Source organism: Cetorhinus maximus, chromosome 7 (genome assembly GCF_964194155.1).
Source record: "Cetorhinus maximus chromosome 7, sCetMax3.hap1.1, whole genome shotgun sequence".
NCBI lineage: Eukaryota > Metazoa > Chordata > Chondrichthyes > Lamniformes > Cetorhinidae > Cetorhinus > Cetorhinus maximus.
Genome location: NC_135885.1, coordinates 58550670 through 58571506, shown reverse-complemented (window position 1 = coordinate 58571506; position 20837 = coordinate 58550670). Strand labels below are relative to the sequence as shown.

The 20837-nt window shown below is 44.1% G+C and overlaps 1 protein-coding gene across 2 annotated transcripts in view; it reads right to left on the bottom strand.

Moving 5' to 3' along the window:
* Nucleotides 1-20837, bottom strand: part of edar (ectodysplasin A receptor) — a 100051-nt gene that overhangs the window by 37333 nt on the left and 41881 nt on the right. For both annotated transcript variants that reach the window (XM_078545554.1, XM_078545555.1), the window contains exon 3: nt 9295-9420. In XM_078545554.1, coding sequence (XP_078401680.1) covers nt 9295-9420 — 126 coding nt within the window. The remainder of the gene's footprint in view (nt 1-9294; nt 9421-20837) is intronic.

The following is a 20837-nucleotide window of genomic DNA, read 5'->3' as shown; positions in this document are numbered from 1 at the left end:
AATCTTTCTTTCCCTTCATTTATCCCTCTTTCTGTACCAGGTTTGATATTGAAATCACCCCCTTTAATTCACCCTCCTTCTTAATACTCCTGCTGTTTATTTCCCAATCATATTTCTCATTGGTTAAGGAGATACATTTTTGCTTCTCTTGTTCACTCAGGTCCCAGCTGCCCTCTTTCCTTCACTGTGCTGTTATCAGCTTGCACTTTTAGCAATTTAGTGAGCAAACATTTTTTGAACTGAAGAGTGCAGGGCCAAATGTAATTAATTGCAGACACCATTATGTCCTGCCACAGCAAAATTTCACCCATTGTCTCATATATAACTAATTTCTTTCTTAATTAATTCTGGTCTCTTAACATGTTCCTGGGCTAAGTACTATTTTCTGGCTGTTTCTAGTCTTTACTGTAGTGTGTAGGCATAATTTGTCCTGTTATTCTCTCTTTCACTTCCTGGGCTCCAGTTATCACCTCCATACAGCAATAAGGCTAGTGGTTGGCAACTCATGTGGAAAATCATGGAGATGAGCCCACAACCTACCATTCCAGAAGAGTGTGGAATGTTTCAAATGCGCTGCACTCTACATCATGTCAACTGATGACCTTTTATTCAAAGAACCACAGAATTTATGTCCAATGAGTGACATTTTCTTTCCTATGGTTAATATAGAGCTCTTGTATCACTTGTAAAATATCATTAGCTTTGTTGCACGAAAATATTTTCTGATCATTCTTGGTTCATTTTCCCAAAGAAGTCCAAATGTATGACCATGAAGATTCTATTATGAAAACCTCACTGCTGTAGGTAGATGCAAATTTAAATTTAATTCATTAATCTAGGCAGTGCTGAATTGCCTTTTTATGTTTCCTTCTACAAATGTTTGTATCATATGATAAGAATTGATTTTTAATATAGCTTGAAAACATTTAATATTTATCAGAGAATAGACACGATTCTAAAATAGCCTCAAATGGAAAATGTTTAGTGCATTTATCTGAAATTTTGCTCTCCTATTTTAAAGCCAATAACCTGCTTAAGTAATAAGTAGGCTAATACCGCCACTAAAATATGGAAAAGAAGATGCATTAAGCATCTATAAACTATTACTCTACAACCTAAATTTAAAGTCAATGCTTACATGAAGAATTTCTATTTTTTTCAGTTTTTTTTTTAACTCTAATGAAAACTTTGTAACTTGGTTCAGTGGCTGGACTTTTGCCTCTGAGTCAGAAAGTTGTGGATTTAAATCCCAGTCCAGACTTTGAGAAGATATGCTAGTCTGGCATGTACGGGCACTGCCACTCAGAGAGTATTGCATTGCTGGAGGTGTTGTCTTTCAAATAAGATGATAAACACAAGCCTAGAGAATTTAAAAAAAAAAATCCCATGGCACTTTTCAAGAAAAGTAGGGAGTTCTCCAGTGTTCTTGTCATCATAAATCCTTAAACAACAATCACCACAAAAAAATTAACTGATCATTCATCTCAATGCAGTTTATGGGACATTGCTGTGCAGGAATGCCTGCTGGATTTATTAACTTTGAGCTTGTTTTGGGTATGAAATGCACTATATCAGTACAGAAAGAACACTAGTCTTATCTTCAAAAAGATTCAATCATGCTGGCAAAGAAAGATGCCAGAAGTAATAACTTCTAAAGTGCTTTTTGAAATGCTTACAATGTAAACATTCTTTTTCATTAATATTATTGATAATTTATTGCAATTCACAAGATGCAATTTTGAAATTGTACATGGTCTTGGGAATCATGAAGAATCTTCAGTTGTACTCCTTCATTTTGTAACACAGGAGGCAAACACCCTGAACTCCACAGAACTATTCACCAAGCTTTTAAAATTTCAGACAATGAAGTGCTTGTTCTTGTAAACAAAATGCTATCACCACATTTAATTCTGCTTTCTAAAGTAAGGGCCAGGGATCTTAGCCTGCAAGACTTTCAGATAGTTGTTTTGAAGAGTTTAACCAGAAGCCTACCTTAGTGAATACTATAACAGAAATGTGATAAAATCCAAACCTGGAATTCATTATAATGATTCCAATCTCAGAGTACAATTATATTTTATTATAATGTCAGTCAATGTTAAGTTGCAAATGATGCCAGCTACTACTGATAGCCCTCATAATTACAACATTGCAACACTGAATTGTAAGATAGAGCCAAGGCTATAGCGGGCTTCCAAATAAAAAAGGAAACAAAAGGGATTAACTTTAATATGACACGTTCATTTTCTAATCTTGGTGAATGGAAACATTAAGAGGAGGTCCAGCATTTCCCAACAGCAAACAGCAAAGATTTCAAGTGGCAAATCGCCTCAATTGATAAGGCACATGTAGAAACCTGAAAGCATGATGGCTGCATATTTTCTAGATTTGAAATGGTGACAGTCAGGGCAAGAGACAAGGGCAGCAAGTCGTAAACATTGAAAGCAAAATAAAATCTTTTCGAGTAGAGGTTCATCACATTCCACTCATATCACATTAAATTTTTAAAAACCACAATGTACAAACATGCTGAAACAAAGGACAGGAAAGACCAACTGGCCCATTAAATCTGTCCCACACTGTCATGGTGCAACTTATGCACATCATGACACCTATTCCCCACTGCCTTACACCCCCACGCCACCCCCGCCACCTCCCCCACCAACCTCCACCCCACCACACAACCAATGAACAACCAGCAATCTCTTGGGAGAGGCAAAAAGGGGAAAAAATCCTTAGAAAATTTTTTTTAAATGCTGTAAAATTCGTCTTTCAGGACCAGAAGCAATGAAACAAGTGCATGGAGACCGTGGTGACTGGGAGACACATTCCCCAATGAGTTACCACTTTCCATACATAGCTGTGAAAGCCAGTCAGGAACTTGTCTGGAATGCTTGCTGTGAATCTGCACTGGCTGCATATCAACAAATTGTTCCAGATTTCAGCAATGAAATACGTCAAGACCCATGCTGCATAAATTATACTCATCCACCTTTATCCACACTAAGCAATCAAACTCAAACAGCCAAGCACATGGATAGATTTAAATCCATTTATTTAAACAAACCTCATTCAACTTTTGTCAAGCTCTGAACTTCAGGTTGTTGCTGTAAAAATATAGGGTGGAATCAACCCAGATTTGCACTAAGTGGGGTAGTGAGTGGGATAAAGGGCTTTTTATCCGCTGGCCACAATGGTGAGTTTTTGCGCCATATTGTCCCATCCCCGCCTCATTAATTATGCATTCCTGGGAAACACGCCAGGTTGCTGGCAGGGCATCCTCTGATTCACCTGCCCCGCCATCACCTCAGGCCTTCAGTAAACCAGGTGCCATATTTAGAGGCCGCCTCTGCAAAGGGATAGGAAACTTCTGGGAACTTATGGCTGCCAAAGGGAGGAAACATGTCGCCCCCAGATTTAGCAACGCCTCCCTGAAGCACCTACTGGACAGAGTGGAGGCCTGCCATGATGTCCTCTACTCCCACTCTGGGTGAAGGCCAGCAAGTCAGGTCACCAATCTAGCATGGGAGGCAGTGGCAGCGGTGATCAGTGCCAACGGCTGCAAAAGAGGACAGCCATCCAGTGCAGGAAGAGCATGAATGGTCTCTTCCATCCTGCTAGTTATTATTCTCCTCACTCTCAACTCAAATCCCTGGACCCTACCATCTTCAGTTGCTTCATCAATGACCTTCCTTCTATCGTGAGGTCAGAAATGGGGATGTTTGCTGATGATTGCACAATGTTCAGCACCATTCGTGACTCCTCAGATACTGAAGCAGTCCATGTCCAAATGCAGAAAGACCTGGACAATATTCAGGCTTGGGCTGACTAGTAGCAAGTAACATTTGCACCACACAGATGCAAAGTGATGACCATCACCAACAAGAGAGAATTTAACCATTGCCCCTTGACATTCAATGGCATTACCATTGGTGAATCCCCCACTATCAACACCCTGGGAGTTACCATTGACCAGAAACTGAACTGGACTAGCAACATAAATACTGTGGCTACAAGAGCAGGTCAGAGGCTAGGAATCCTGCAACGAGTAACTCACCTTCTGACTCCCTGTAGCCTGTCCACATCTACAAGGCACAAGTCAGGAGTGTGATGGAACACTCTCCAACTGCCTGAATGAGTGCAGCTCCAACAACACTCAAGAAGCTTGGCACCATCCAGGACAAAGCAGCCCACTTGATTGGCACCCCATCTGCAAACATTCACTCTCTCCATCACCGATGAACATTAGCAGCAGTGTGTACCATCTACAAGGTGCACTGCAGAAACTCACCAAGGCTCCTTAGGCAGCACCTTCCAAACCCACGACCGCTACCACCTAGAAGGACAAGGGCAGAAGATAGATGGGAACACCACCACCTGCAAATTCCCCTCCAAGCCACTCACCATCCTGACTTGGAAATATATCACCGTTCCTTCACTGTCACTGGGTCAAAATCCTGGAACTCCCTCACTAACAGCACTGTGGGTGTACCTACACCACATGGACTGCAGTAGTTCAAGGAGACAGCTCACCACCATCTTCCCAAGGGCAATTAGAGATGGACAATAAATGTTGGCTTAGCCAGTGAAGCCCACATCCCGTAAATTAATACAAAAAAAAACACACACACTCACAAACCCATTACATATCCACAGGGATCTCACACCACAAGGGACAACACCATTAACTCTCACACACACCCTCACATCTCCAACAGGCTCATACCTTCTCGAGCTTGCGTCCTCATCCCATCCATGGCTCTACTCGCCACACAAACATTCCATGCTGTGCCATGCGTCCTTCTCACACTCTCTCCATCTATTTTCATGCAGGAGAGGTCCCAGACTGGGGGTGGAGTGGCCCACCTTAGGCCCCGCACTCACTTTGAGGAGTGTGCCATCGTGCTGACTGGTGAGGACATGGACTGTGCCTGAAACGATGGTGAGGTCGGCGGCGAACACCCTCGTGAGGATCCTGCACCACATCATCCCTCTCTGAACGTAACTGTGAGTGGCCTCTCTCCTGCTTTTGACTCTGCTGCCATGCACTAATAATCTCTACCTTGATTCATAGGGAATTCTGCCAAGCGACCGATACCCTCAGCCAGTCAGTCCCTCAGTTCCAACCAGGTCCACACCTCCAGTGAAGAGGACACCTCCTCCATTGAAGAGCTGGAAATAAGCAGCCTGGAAGACCTGCCACAGCGCTTACCCACACCCTCCACCAGCACAGAGATACACACCTCGGTGGGATCTAGATTGAGAGCAGACTCGGGTTCACACTCTGGTGGTGACCACGCAGACATGTGTCTGCAGCAGGAGGAGGCAGGCTCAGCCGAACTCCCCGGCACTTGGACGGCTGCTGTGGAAGAGACATCTGTGAGGTCTGAGTCAGATGATGAGCCTCTGGATTTGGCCTTTCAACACCTTTGAGAGTCAGCAGAAGGCAGGGGGAACATCACGCAGAGCTGTTGGAAGCCCTCAGCAGAGTGGCATGCGAGTCGGAGGAGTGCATCAGCCTGCTCTCTGATGAAGTGGTGCCCACATGTGTGCATATGGAGGTCTCCATGGGAAGGATGGCAGATGCCATGAAGACCCTGGGCCAGCAGAACACAAATGCGTGACCCCGGCACTCCATCACGGTAGCCTCAGGTGAGTTCCTGCAGAGGCAAAGTGAGAGGGAAATGGGGCAGGTTGACATCCCTCCAGCAGCTCCTTCCCCTCAAGGAATCAGGCCAAGGCCCTCGGGCACCTGAAAGGAAGAGGAGCGGCAGCTGGACACCCCGGGTCACCCATTCAGGAGTCTCAGAGACTCTCCTCTCCCTCCGAGTCCTCTTTGCCTGTGACCCCCTCAACCTCATCTTCTGTCACCACAGAGGAAGCAGCTGGCCCACAGGAGGACAAGCAGAGCAAGGCAAAGGCCCCAAAGGCCTCGGCTCTTCAGAAGATGCATGCCAAAGACATCAGAGACAACAGGGCCAACCATTGCACAGGCCATCTCCAGCCCTGTTGCAGATGTCAGGGCAGCACCTAGGATAAGTAGTAGGCCTAGAAAAGTTAAGAATTTCTGGTCATAAGTAGTTGCACAGGTGAACACATTTTGTCACTTATTAATCTGAAGACATATTCACTTTCACTGAATAATGTGTAATCTTGCCTTTCAGCTTAATTTACAGGCTTCCACCCCCTGCACCCCCACCCCCCACCCCCCACCCACCTCCCCAACCCTGCCACTAGCAGTTCAGCTGTACGCAGCCGGCCCACGAATGATCCTGGAGGGACAAGTGTGTGTGTGGCAGAGCCTTTCTGAGCCTCGTGAAAACACTCTCCTACACACGTGGATCCTTCCTCCATCACACTCATCTCAATGTCCTCAGCATTTTCAGTGCTGCCTGCTGGGGTTCTCTTTCAGTTGTCCATCTGAGCTGAGCTGCATCTCCGCCCACCCACTGATCACACTCCCATGCAGCACCTGTTCCCACCCAACACGAGGCCTCTTTCACTTTCGATTTTAGAAGCATGGTGGTTGTTAAGTATGTCTTCAGCTCCCCGGTCCTTTCCCCTCCTGCAGTCACTCATGTCCTTTCCCCCATCGCTGTTGACCCCCCTGGCATTACCTTCTACCTCCCCACTGTCACCTACCAACCACAACCCTTTTCTTTTCGGGATGTTCAGGTGAACATGTTCATTCCCTATCTTCCCAAGAATCCAACCCCCATCTACATTGACCTCCCCGACCTCCACCTTCCCACCCCCAGGGTCCGTGTCTGCCTCTGAGCCCCCACCAACCACCCTTACCGTCCCTTTTATCGCTGCTGTCGCACCCTCACTCTCCCACCCTACCAACTCACTCTGCCCTTGGTCGTTCTCACCATTCCTTCCTACCATGCCCGCCCTCATTTCACTCCCCATGAGGCAGTCATCGACTCCACAGACCCCTCCATTCAATATTCACCTGGACATCCCCCCTCCATTCGTTCCCCCACCTCTACTTCTTCCTCCACCCTTACTTCTTTCTCCAACCTTACTCCTTCCTCCACCCTTATTCCCTCCTCCCCCCTAACTCCTTCCCCCAGCAAACTCCTTCCTCCCCATGGACTCCTTCCTCCCTCCGAACTCCATCCTCCTCCTAGACTCCTTCCCCACTCCAAGCTTCTTCATCCCCCTGAAGTCCTTATTCCCTCCCAACTCCTTCCCCCCTCCAAACTCCTTCCCTTACACCTTCCTCCCCCCTTACACCTACCTCCTCAGTTGCTGCATTCTCCTCTGTTAAACCCCCCCTTTACTCCCTCCCTTTGAACCTTACCCCCCTGACACCATCGATCCCCCATTCTCAACCGCACCCTCACCGACACCATTGTTTCCTTCCTCCCAACCTCACCGCTGCCGCCACCCACCCCCGGTACACCTTCCTCTCCCAGTCAAGCCTAGACCTTCCTCTCCACCCACTCGACAATCATCCGTAGCAGACCATGGCCAAGATGCTGATGCCCCAGAGCAGACCCCAGATATCAGTGATGACCTTACACCTTTTGCGAGCTGCTTTGCAGTGGAGCCAGGTCCATCAGAATCCACTCAGCATGCAATGCATGTGTTCCTCCAGGGTCCGGTAGCTGGAGGGCTCCAGCATCTTCTGCTCCTCAGATGTGAGCAATGTGAGCAAGGCCCTAACGGTAGGTCCCGACTTCTGCACATCACACTTGTACAGATGTGTTCTGGGCCGGCGTTTTTCCGCCGATGTTGGGCAGTAAGTTTGACATGGGGGGGATAATTCCAGCGAGCAGGGCTTATAATTAGATGCAGATGTATTAAAATGACATTCCCAGCGTGCGGTGGCAGGAAAGGCGGCCCACCACTGACGGGCAGAGCAAACAATTGCAAACTGGTTTCACAACGGCGTGAAACTGATTTCTGACCTTCCTGCCATATTGTCCACTCACACCTGGCATGATGCCCGATGCCAACAGGGACATAAAATTCCAGACGTAATTTTGCATCTGTTAAAACATTGGTATTGTGGTATCTAGTTATCAATCCAATAACCCGCCTTTGAACTTTCTTTTCTGTTGTTTCTATATCACTCATGATGTGAGGGGACCAAAACTTCTAAGTGAGGCCTAATCAGCATCTTATACACTGACAATATAGCAGTTGTTTGGTGGTTAATTCCCCTGGCCATACATAACACTCTGTTTGCTTTTGCAATAATCTCATGGCACTGGGCCTTCAGAGACTTACATGCAGTACATTCATATCTAAGTCTTTCTCCCACTGAACAGCCTGGAGTTTACAACTCTGTATCGTCTGCAAACTTGTTGACAATTCCCCTGATGCCTTGACCTGGAGCATCGATAAAGATGATGAAAAGCAAAAATTCTAATACAAATCCCTGTAGGAATCCACTAGTAACTGGCCCCAAGCAGAAACTTTTCCATTAATAACTACCTCCTTGCTACAAAAATGCAACTTCTTCCTTATCCAACTCCAATTCTTGCTGCTAACCCCACAGGACCTGTACTAAATAGCCTATAGCCTATAGCCTGTGATATAGCACCTTATCGAGGACATATTGAAAATCATATTCAGTTGTATCATTATCTTTAGACTCAAGCAGTTTGTTACTGATGGCATGACACAATGCAGGGATCTAAAGGCTTGCCTTAGAAACTGTGGTCAAGAAAGTCACTGATGGTTGTTTAGTTCATGAGTTTTCATACTTGATGTAGATGAAGGAATCATGATATCAAAGTGTATATCTGACCCAGGGTTTATATCTGAGATGTTGAAGTTGGAAATAAGGGGCGGAATTCTAAAGCTCCTCCTGAGGGAATTTACGGTCCCGCCGAAGTCAATGGACTTTTAAATGGCTTACACATTTTCCGGCCCCGCCCCCCAGCGACAGGGCCATAAAATTCCGCCCATGGAATATGATGAAAACAAATATAGAAACACTGTTCATAACATAACTTTAATGTAACATAACCCTTGAACTTGAGAGACTCCTTTACATTCTCACCCAATGGAGAGTACAGATCAGTTATTCAATGATTAGAAAAATCAGCAGCAAATTGGGTGCATTGACCCCTACATTTGATTCTCTGATTTGTGTTCCCATCAAGTAAGATTCTATACTAGCATAGAATCTCACAATTTCAGACTTTTGTTTAGTACCTTAGTTTATCAAATGCAAAATTATATTTTTATGGAAACTTTCTAAGTTCACTGCTACTGTGCTTGATAAGACTTAAAAAATAATTGTAAGAAAAGCATTATTTATTTCTAAATGCAACTTACCGAAACAGGTTCTTCACCTGATTGACACTGAGGACAGGCATGGCAAGCACCAGTGGTCTGATTAAAGTATTCATTTTCCTCACATTCTGAGGAGTAGTCAGCAATAACTGAAGAGATCAAGGATACCTGACATTTAAGGATAGATCATTAACAGGTTGCTAAATGTTCCCAGTACCAACACATTCATATTAATTCAAGCATTTACTTCCAAAAGCAAGTAAACTTGCAAGTAAAAAGTGAATAAAATTACTTCTCATAACTGCTGCATGATTATTACCCAATGTTATGGCAGATAATACAGCCAGTTATATCTGTTCTTGCCTCTAATTCTGGAAGCACAAAGAACCAACGTTTCAAAACAGAGATTAGCTGTAATCCGCAGACAAGTAAGTCGTTGGTGAAATACTTGCCTCAGGAAATAGGCTTGAATCCTTGCAGAAGCTCAGTTCACCCTGTTAGCTTTGCATTTATATGACTATAATCCTGGATATAAATCACTGGTTTTGAGATTCCTGTTAGTGTTTCTCTTGTAAATATCTTCTGATCGCAGTCTAGGGTGGAAGAAGCTGATGGCCCTACTTGAATAGTTACCGGAAATTTTTTAAGAATATAGCAAAACAAATGATACACTGTGGGCACAATTTGAACCACATCGGGTGGGCGTGTGCCCAACCTGCTTGAGTGTGAAATGACATGCGATGACGTCGGGCGTCCCGACGACAACGTGCAGTTGAGCAATAGTTCGGTCAGCAGGCATGCGCGGGAATCGGCAGCGTGCCCGCCAACAATTAGAATGCTGATTAAGGCCATTAAAGTATTAATTAACTTAAATTTTTCACTGCCCATCCAACCTCATGGTTGACGGGCAGGCGAAAAGGCCAAGCAGCCTTTGCACTTTTTAGGAAACCTCAAACACGTGGGAAGATGAGGTTTCCTAAAGCAAACAAAAATAAAATAACAAATTTTACATCTCATTAGTAACATGTCCCTGCTCATGTGATAGAGTCACATGAGGAGACATGTTTTTTAACATTTATAAATTCTTTATTTTTGTTTTTCAAAACTCTTCATCTCTCTGAGGCAGTCTGTGCCTCAGCGAGGTTATCCAGCGCGCACCCGCATACATGCGCCAAGTTCCCCGCTCGCCCTCCTCCCCCCAACTCCACACAGGCAGTGCTGAGCGCTGCAGCAGGTGTTTCACACTGGGTGGGCCTTAATTGGCCCGCCAGTGTGAAATCGTGGTCCGGCCACGATCGCGGGCAGCGGTCGGCTTCCCACCCGCCTCCGCCGAGCCCACCCAACAAGGGCAAAATTCTGCCCTATGAAATTTGTGTCAAAACCATGATTGCACCTCAAAAACACCACAGATGTTATGCCATTGTGATGATAATGAAAACATAGCGCTGTTTTCTCATGGCAACAAAGTCAGATAAATGCTTTTAACCTGTAGTTATACAGTGCCTTTAACACTGAAAAGAAAAGACTTGCATTTATATAGTGCTTTTTATGACCACCAGTTATCTCAAAGTGCTTTACAGCCAATGATTTACTTTTGAAGTGTAGTCACTGTTGTAATGTAGGAAACGCGGCAGCCAATTCATGCACAGCAAGCTCCCACAAACAGCAATGTGATAACTGCCAGATAATCTGTCTTTTTGTGATGTTGATTGAGGGAAAGATATTGACCAAGTCACCTGCGACAACTTGCCTGCTCTTCTTCAAAATAGCGCCATGGGATCTTTTACGTTCACCAGATCAGGTTTATCACCTCATCCGAAAGACAGCACCTCCAACTGAGGGAGCACTGCAATGGAACATCAGCCTTCATTTTTGTGCTCAAGCCCTGGAACAGGACTTCAAGCCAGAACCTGCTGACACAGAGATGAGGGTTCTACCAACTGAACAACAGCTGGTGTATGGTCACACACTCTAATGAAATATCAAATCAAGCTCGACCTTGCAGATCGGTGAAAACATAATGGACTTGAGTTTAACTCTCAGTACGTGGGTGGGTTTTGAATGAGTTAAAATCTTGCCCAATAACGCTTGCTTTCATGATAGTTTATTTGATAACTGTTTATAGGGTGGCTTAATGTGAGGGAAAACCAGAAAGTCACCTTTTTTCAATTATCTAAATAGCCATTATGGAACAGAAATTATAATGCATTCTATTTATAACATATGTTTTTTTTTTGGTTTTGAAGAGTTTTGGGTTTTTTTTTATTTAAAAAAATATTTTAGCTATGAGAGATTGGTGAAATTATATGATATAATTACAGCTCATCAAAGTCCTGGAAAACTACCAAGTGGCAATGAAGTTGGTAATGATCAGCCTGCAGAAGTCAGGGTAGTTGTATAGAACTATAGAGAAAATTGTCATTTGAGGTTGGTCTGTAAGATAAAATTGGCACAGAAAGCAATGGGGAAGTGCAGGAAGGGAGAGAGGACTTGTTGGGACTGAAAGAGCACGATCCTTAAGAAATGTGCAGCATTAAAATAAATTATCATTTTTATGGGTATTTAAAGGATATTGTTGCAATTTAGGTCCCCAGCGTGTAACTTTGCCACATGGGATTGTTTATGGGCAATTCTGGTGCAGAGGTCAGCAGGACCTAGAGGATTTTCCATCCATTAAGGATGAAAAGTTACTTCTGGCAGGTGCATCACTGCACTGGGAGCCTGAATTCACAAAATTTCTCTTATGTTAAGTTAAACTGAATTCAGAACAAAGTGATCCATATTGAGCTATTTTAGGCCGAACTGCAGATAGCTAATTTTTTCAAACTGTTCAGTTGCATTTGGGGTGAAATTGGTCTTTGCCAGTAGGAGGAAATGGGCTGATAATAGATTGGAAGCTCGTTATACACCATGGGCCAGGATTTTACGACCTTGCTGCGGTCTGTCTCCATCCTGTTGGATGCAGTGAGTCATTTAAACGTCCATTCAGTGCAGTGCGACCATAATATCCCGCCGGGTAGGAGGGGCTACAAAATCTTGGCCTATGTCCAAGTCTCTACTCTACTGGTTCCAATGGCAAAGGAAATTCTGTACACTCTAAAATAAGCTGCCATTTCACTTTCAACCTGTTTTGTGTTCCTGGCAAAAATATCTTTCCCTTAAAATAAGGGGTAAAATAAATTTCATGCATAATGATGGGGCAATTTTGGTGGTCTGCTTCTAAACACATGTGTTTTCCAGTTTGCATAACTAGAGGGAGTGTGACCATATTCACTGAAGCTCTCACACTCTCCCAAACCAGCTGCCAAATTGGATATTTGGTTTTGGTTTTGCAAATGTATGAATTTAATTCCTTCAAAGTTTTATTTACAAAGAAATCCATTTTGTGATTTGTTATTACTTAAATAGTTGCAGCATGAAAAGTCGAGATCTGATACGAAAAAAGTCTTGCACTTATACAGTGCATTTCATAACCTCAGGATGCCCCAAGGCAATTTGCAGGCAATGAAGTACTTTTTGAAGTGCAGTCATTGTTGCAATGTAGGCGAGCTTACAGTTAATATAAGGGTTAAAATTTACACATTCCCACTTCTGGGAAATGAAGCTCCAAACTAGAAGTGGAAATCAGTAAATAAAATACCCTCACATTAAGCCCATATTTAACAGAATCTCACTCTTCATTGCCTGAAGCAACGTTTAGCAATTAAAAGGCATTTAAATGTATTGCGAATCTTCAACAATGTTTTCTTTTCAATATCATAAATGTATCTAGGATTTCTAAACATTGATGGGCAATTCCTAAGCACAAAAGATAATCTTTTTCAAACCTACTGGTAATGCAGTGCATTACTGAGGAAGCATAGCATTGGCAGGGGTGCAATCAAAATCCCACAGCACAAGTCAAAAAAGAACAGGGGGCAGGATTTTTACCTCATCAGGTGGGCGCGGCAGGCGGGCCCAGGAGTGGTCGCGAAAATGACCGCTGCCCACGATCGGGCCCCGACCGCAATTTCAAGCTGGCTAGCCAATTAACGGCCAGCCAGCATGAATCGTGCACTGTAACACTGAGTTCTGCCGGGGTGGGGGCGGGAGGAGGGTGAGAGTGGAAGTTTGTGTATGCGTGTGGGTGCATGCACTGAAAGCACCCTGAAGGCACAGAGCTGCTCAAGGAGCTGCAAAAATAACTGCAGGGATAGTGGATGCACTGGTAGTAATCTTCCAAAAATCCTTAGATTCTGGAAAAGTCCCAAAAGATTGGAAAACTGCCAATGTAACACCCTTATTTAAAAAGGGAAGGAGACAAGAAACAGGTAACTTTAGGCCATTTAGCTTAACATCAGTCATTGGGAAAATGTTAGAGTCTATTATAAAGAATGTAATAGCAGAGCATTTAGAAATACATAATATAACCAAGCAGAGTCAGCATGGCTTCATGAAGGGGAAATCTGCCAAATTTATTAGAATTCTTTGAGGAGGTAACAAGCAGGATAGATAAAAGGGAACCAGCAGATGTAATGTATTTGAATTTCCAAAAGGCGCTCAATAAGGTACCACACATAAGATTATTTAATAAGATAAGAGCCCATGGCGTTGGGGGTAGTATATTAGCGTGGGTAGTGGATTAGCTAACTAATAAAAGACAGATAGTTGGGATGTGGGGGGCATTTTCAGGATGGCAAACCTGTAACTAGTGGAGTGCCACAGGGATCAGTGCTGGGGCCTCAATTATTTACAATATATATTAATGACTTAGAGGAGGGAAGTGAATGTAGTATCGCCAAGTTTGCGGATGATACAAAAATAGGTGGGAATGCAAGTGGTGAGGATGACACAAAGAGTCTACAGAAAGATATAGGCAGGTTAAATGAGTGGGCAAAAATGTGGCAGATGGAACATAATGTGGGAAAGTGTGAGGTTATGCACTTTGGCAGGAAGAATAGAGGAGCTGAATATTATTTAAATGGAGAAAGACTGCAGAAAGCTACAGCACAGAGGGATTTGGGGGTCCTAGTGCATGAATCACAAAATACTAGCATACAAGTTCAGCAGGTAATAGGGAAGGCAAATGTTGGCCTTTATTTCAAAGGGAATGGAGTATAAAAATAGGGAAGTCTTGCTAAAACTATGCAAGGCACTAGTTAGACCACACCTAGAATACTGTGAACAGTTTTGGTCCCCTTATCTAAGGAAAGATATACTGGCATTGGAGGCAGCCCAGAGAAGGTTCACTAGGTTGATCCCGGGGATGGAGGGATTTTCTTATGAGGGGAGGTTGAGTCAGATGGGCCTGCACTCATTGGAGTTTAGAAGAATGAGAGGCGACCGTATTAGGGGGCTTGTTGGGGTAGATGCTGAGAGGTTGTTTCCCCTTGTGGGAAAGTCTAGGACCAGAGGGCATAATCTCAGAGTAAGGGGGAGCCCATTTAAGACAGAAATGAGGAGGAATTTCTTCTCTGTGAGGGTATTCAATCTGTGGAATTCTTTACCGCAGAGGGCTGTAGAGGCTGGCTCATTAAGTATATTCAAAGCTAAGAGAGACAGATTTTTAATCAGTAAGGGAATCAAGAGTTATGAGAAAAGGTAGGAAAATGAAATTGAGGATTATCAGATCAGCCATGATCTCATTGAATGGCGGGGCAGACTTGATGGGCCGAATGGCCTACTTCTGCTCTGACGTCCTATGGTCTTATGGAGCTGAAGAATTTTAAAAACATAAATAAAGAATCTAAAAATATTAAAAAGCATGTCCCCTCATGTGAATCTGTCACATGAGCAGGGATATGTTAAGAATCGGTTTTAAAAGTTTTTTTAAAATCACTGGTCGAAACCTCATCCCGCCTGTGGATGAGGTTTTACAAAAAATGCAAAGAGCATTTGGCCTATTTGCCCGCCCGCCAACCGAATGGTTGGATGGGCAATGAAAAATCTGCTTTGATTAATTGATTAAGGGCCTTAATAGGCCTTTTAATTGTCGATGGGCGCACTATCGTGAGAATGCATAATGATGGCGGGGCACTCGCCTGATGTTTTTGCGCACTATTTTACTCTCATTCAGGTCGGGCATGTGCCTGCCCAACGAGGGAAAAATTCTGCCCAGGGAGTTCTCTTGGTCCTCAGACCAACATTCATCCCTCAACAAATACCATCAAAACAAATTAACTGGTAATATATCTAATTGCTGTTTGTAGAATCTTGCTCTGTACACATTGGATGTTGTATTTGCCTATAAAATAGGAGTGGCGACATTTCAAAAGTGACATTGGCTGTGAATGTGCATTGGGATTTCAGTTTGTGAAAGGCACAATACAAATGCAAGTTTCTCCTTTGCTTTCTGCTTTACGGCTACCATTGTGGTGTGATTCATGGGTTGAAATTTCAGGGCATCCTGAAGATGGGAACGGGAACTGTTCCAATACCCCGAACCCAGAACCAGCAATAATGAGTAGCGGGTTTGGAGATGCGGAGAGGGAAGGACAGGAGTTCCGCTGTCCTTGCAAATCAGGCAAATTAAGGTACTTTACACACTGACTAAGAGCTTGTCAAGGGTAGAAGGTCGGTTTTTCAAAGAGGCTTACAGGTAACATGCACCTTCTAAAACAGACCGGCGGTAGTGGTGGGGAGCTGGGTACAGAGTGGGAAGCCACTCATGGCTCCCCCTGGGCATCACCCCAGCCCTAAAAAAGGGTTAGTAGGGTAAAGGGAGATTCAGCTCTTAGTCAGGGCCTGTCCTTGGTGCAGCACAGGTGACAAAGAGTGGGCACACTGCCTAGGCTTTGAAGAGGGTTGGCACAGCCCAGGCATTGTGAGAGGAAAAAAGGAAGGGTTAAGGCTGCCAAGGACAGTGAGGCAGCCAGCTGCCCTGAGGGAAGGCTCCAGCTGGCAATGGGGATACCACTGTCAGATTTTGAGCCCAACTGCAATGAGGGGCAGCATCCTCTGCAGGAAGTGCAGAACCCCGAGAATTAGGAGAGCAGAGGAGAGGGAAGAAGAGCAGAAAGGATATGGATGCCAGTACCTCAACATAGGATCTACCAACAAAGGCAGAGCTACCTGGAGATGACCGAGAACCAATACCGCCGGAAACAGCAACTCCCCAGGCACGTAGTCACTGATGTCTGTATCCCTCATCGCTGAAAACCTCACACCTTGCAGCACTGCTTGCTATGTCCTGACTGTAGCCATCAAAGTCACTGTGGTCTTGAACTTCTTCACTTAATTCTCCTTCCAAGAAACAGCTGTGGACCTTAGTGGCATCTCAAAAACATTTGCACATCACTGCATCTCACAGGTCACTGATGCCCACTTTGTCAAAATTGGATAGCACATTCATTTAATGATAAACACAGCCTTTCAGAGACAGCGGGCATTGACTTTCACCTGCATCACAGGGTTCCCCCAGATACAGGGCATTATCAATGGTACCCATGTGACCATTAAAGCACACAGTGACTGCCCACTCAGATTCATCAACAGAAAGGGGTGTAGAATGGAAAGAACATGTCCTCAATGTCCAACTGGTGTGCGACCACAACAAGAGCTTCCACCATGTGTGCGTTCGCTTTTCTGACCACTGCCATGACTCCTTCATCCTCTGCCAGTCCAGGCTGTCTCAGATCTTCACTCCAAATTCCAAAGTGCATGGATGGATCTTAGGGGACTTTGAAGAGATGGCTACTGACCTATCTATAGGAGCCCTAGACAGAGGCACAGAACTGATTCAACCTCTGCCATCTGCTCAGCTGGACAACCATTGAAAAGGCCATCGGGCTTCTGAAGATGCGATTCCAGTGCCTGGATTGGTTGGGTGGTGCCCTCTAATACTTTGCTGCAAGGGTCTCAGTCATTGTAGTGGTTTGCTGCACTCGCCATAAAATTGCCCTTCAGAGAGGTGTTGGCTTGGAAGGAGACAGTTCATCAAGGGGGCGCAGGAGCAGGATGTAAGAGAGAAGGAGCAATTTGAGGTGGAGGGAGATGACACTGAATAGAGAAGTGCCCCTGCTGCACAATGAGATAGCCTCCTCCTGCCACCCTCCGGGATTGGACCTCCCACGCCTCCCTCACGGCTTCCAGCATTAGGTTCAGGTCGGCACTGATAAAGTGAGATCTGTTCTATTTCGGATGCCAGACCTCTGGTTCGATTCTCTGTGACATCTCGCTTCCCTCTGGTGCAGTGAAAGGCTTTGGCACAATCAGCAGATTTTTATTTTAGGGCAACCAGCATCAGTGATGGTCATTGTGGGGTGTCTAAATGAGTTTCACCTTTCATCTGATCGCCTCTATTTCTGTCCCTACTGGTGGAAAGAAACTTGTCTGTATATCAACTAAGGGCTCCTCCCTGTGACAAGAGCGGGAGAGAGTAGGATCCAAAAACAGACAGCAGCACCAAGAAGAGCTGGTGAGACGAGGACCCAGAGACGGACGGCAGCACCTAGAAGAGCAGGAGAGAGGAGAACCTAGGGACAGACAGCAGCACTTGAAAGAGCAGGAGAGAGGAGGATCTGGAGACAGAAAGAAGCACCTAAAAGAACAGGAGAGAGGAGGATCCGGAGACAGACAGCAGCACCTAAAGGAGCTATCCAATCCGTGGCTTCAGAGTGGGCCAACTGCAAAAACATCAAAGTGTGACATCACAGGAAAACAATTAGTTGATTGATTGGTGAGTCCTTTTCTCATTTATCTGTCAAACTCAGGTAATTTTAGTAATTGTAAGGTTTTATTTGTAGTAGCAAGGTTTACTAATAGAGGTAAAGCTTACTAGATTGGCTGGTGAGTATTTTCTATTTATCTTAACTAGGGAACTTCAGTCGGAGTAAGTAGAACATTTTTGAACCAATAGGAATATAAGCACAGGCAGGAATAAAGACATTAATTAAAGTTCAATCAGCAAAGTAATTAATTATTTAAATGCTATAAAAATGGTAGGGCAGGTGCTGTGCAGTGGCTGCAGAATGTGGGAGCTCGTGCACACCTATGGCAACCACATCTGCATTTAGTGTCTGTGGCTGGGGAAATTCAGCTCAGCAACATTGAGCTGGAGGCTGAGCTGCAGACACTGCTACTAATCAGGAAGCGGGAAGGTTACCTGGACACTTTGTTCCAGGAGGTGGTCACACCCCTTAGGATAGGGTCATCTGATTTGGTCCTTGATCAGGAACGGGAGGGTGTGACTGTGAGTGAGGCGGGTATGGGGATCGAGAAGGTAGAAGTGGAGCAGCCTAAGCCCTTGCAATTGTCCAACAGGTTCAAGGTTCTTGCAGCCTGTGTGGACAAAAGCGGGGACTGTAGGATGGATGAGCAAACTGACCATGGTGCCATGGCACCGGAAGCCATTTAAACAGGGGGAAGGTAGTAGGAATATAGTGGTAGTAGGGGACAGTATAGTCAGGAGGATGGAAACAATTCTCCGTAGCCCAGAGTGCGAGTCCAGAAGACTGTGTTGCCTGCCCAGGGTCAAGATTCAGGACATCTGCTCTGGGCTAGAGAGAAACTTGCAGTGGGAGGGGGAGGATCCATTTATCATAGTCCATGTAGGTACCAACAACAGAGATAGGACCAGGAAAGAGGTTCTACTGAGGGAGTATGAGCAGTTAGGGGCTAAATCAAAAAGCAGAACCTCAAAGGTAATAATCTCTGGATTAATACCTGAGACACAAGCAAATGGGAGTAGGGTAAATAAGGTTAGAGAGTTAAATGTGTAGCTCAAAGATTGGTGTGGGAGAAATGGGTTTCGATTCATGGGGCACCGGCACCAGAATTGGGGAAAGCGGGAGCTGAACCATTGGGATGGTCTTCATCTGATCCGTACTGGGACCAGTGTTCTAGTGAGTCATATAACTAGGGTGATAGAGCTTCAAAAGAAATAGTCAGGACAAGGGATCAAGTGACAGAAGATGTGATAAATTAAAGATAGAGAACAAGGCAAGACAGCAAGGTAGCAATAAGTTAGTTGATAATCTGAGTATGGCAGGAAGGGACAGAATGTACAAACTTAAGAGTGTGCCAGCAGACAAGGTTAGAGGTTGTGAAAATTATAAAAGGTCAGAATTAAGGGTAGTCTATCTGAATGCACACAGCGTTCATAACAAGGTGGATGAATTGATGGCACAAATAGAAGTAAACAGGAATAACCTAATTGCCATTACAAAGACTTAGCTGCAGAGTGTCCAAGACTGGGAACTGAATATTCAAGGGTATTCAACATTTAGGAAGGATAGGCATAAAGGAAAAGAAGGTTGGATGGCGCTGTTAATGAGAGAGAAGATAAAAATATAAAATCAGTTTGGGTGGAACTAAGAAACAGCAAGGGGCAGCAAACATTGGCATTTGTTTGCAGGCCACCAAACAGTAGTGGTAATGTAGGGCGTGGTATAAATAAGGAAATTAGAGATGCATGTAACAAGGGTAATACAGTAATCATGGACGATTTCAATTTGCATATTAACCGAGTAAACTTAATTAGCATTAATGCTATAGAAGACAAATTCCTGGAATGTATACGACATGGTTTTCTAGAACAGTATGTTGAGGAACCAACTAGAGAAAGGGCTATTTTAGATCTAGTATTGTGCAATGAGAAAGGACTAATTAACAATCTCATTGTAAAGGAGCCTCCAGAGAAGAGTGACCATAATATGATAGAATTTTCCATTTAGCTTGAAAGTGATGTAGTTCAATGTGAAACTAGGGTCTTAAATCTAAACAAAGAAAACTACAAAGGTATGAGGGGCAAATTGGTTGTGGTAGATTGGAAAAGTACATTAAAATGAATGATGGTAGACAGGCAGTGGCTAGCATTTAAAGAATTAATATATGGTTTACAACAAATTTACATTCTTTGGGGGTCAAAAACCCAGTAGAAAAGGTCATCCAACCATGGCTAACAAGAGAAGTTAAAGATTGTACTAGATCAAAGAAAGAGGCTTATAAAGTTGCCAAAAAAGTAGTAAGCCTGAGGATTGGTAGCATTTGAGAATTCAGCAAAGGGAGACCACTAAGCTGATAGAAAAAGAGAAAACAGAAAATGAAAGTAAACTAGCGAGAAACATAAAAATGCACTGCAAAAGCTCCTATAGGTATGTAAAATGGAAAAGATTAGCAAAGACAAATGTGGGCTGACTACAGGCAGAGAAAGGAGAATTTATACTGGGGAATAAGGAAATGGCAGGGTAATTAAACAAATACTTTGTGTCTGTCTTCATGGAGGAATATACAAAAAAGCTACCAGAAATACGGAAGAACCGAGGGACTAGCAAGAATGAGGAGCTGAAAGAAATTAGTGCTAGTAACAAAGTAGTACTAGAGAAATTAATAGGACTGAAAGTTGATAAATATCCTGGACCTGATGATCTATATCTCTGTGTTGGAAGAAGTGGCTGTAGAGATAATGGATGCATTGGTGCTCATCTTCCAAAATTCGATAGATTCTGGGATTCCTGCAGATTAGAAGGTACCAAATGTAATCCCACTATTTAAGAAAGGAAGGAGAGAGGAAATGGGGAACTACAGACCTGTTAGCCTAACATCAGTAGTAGGGAAAATCTATTATAAAGGACGGGATAACTGGACATTTTGAAAATCATGGTAGG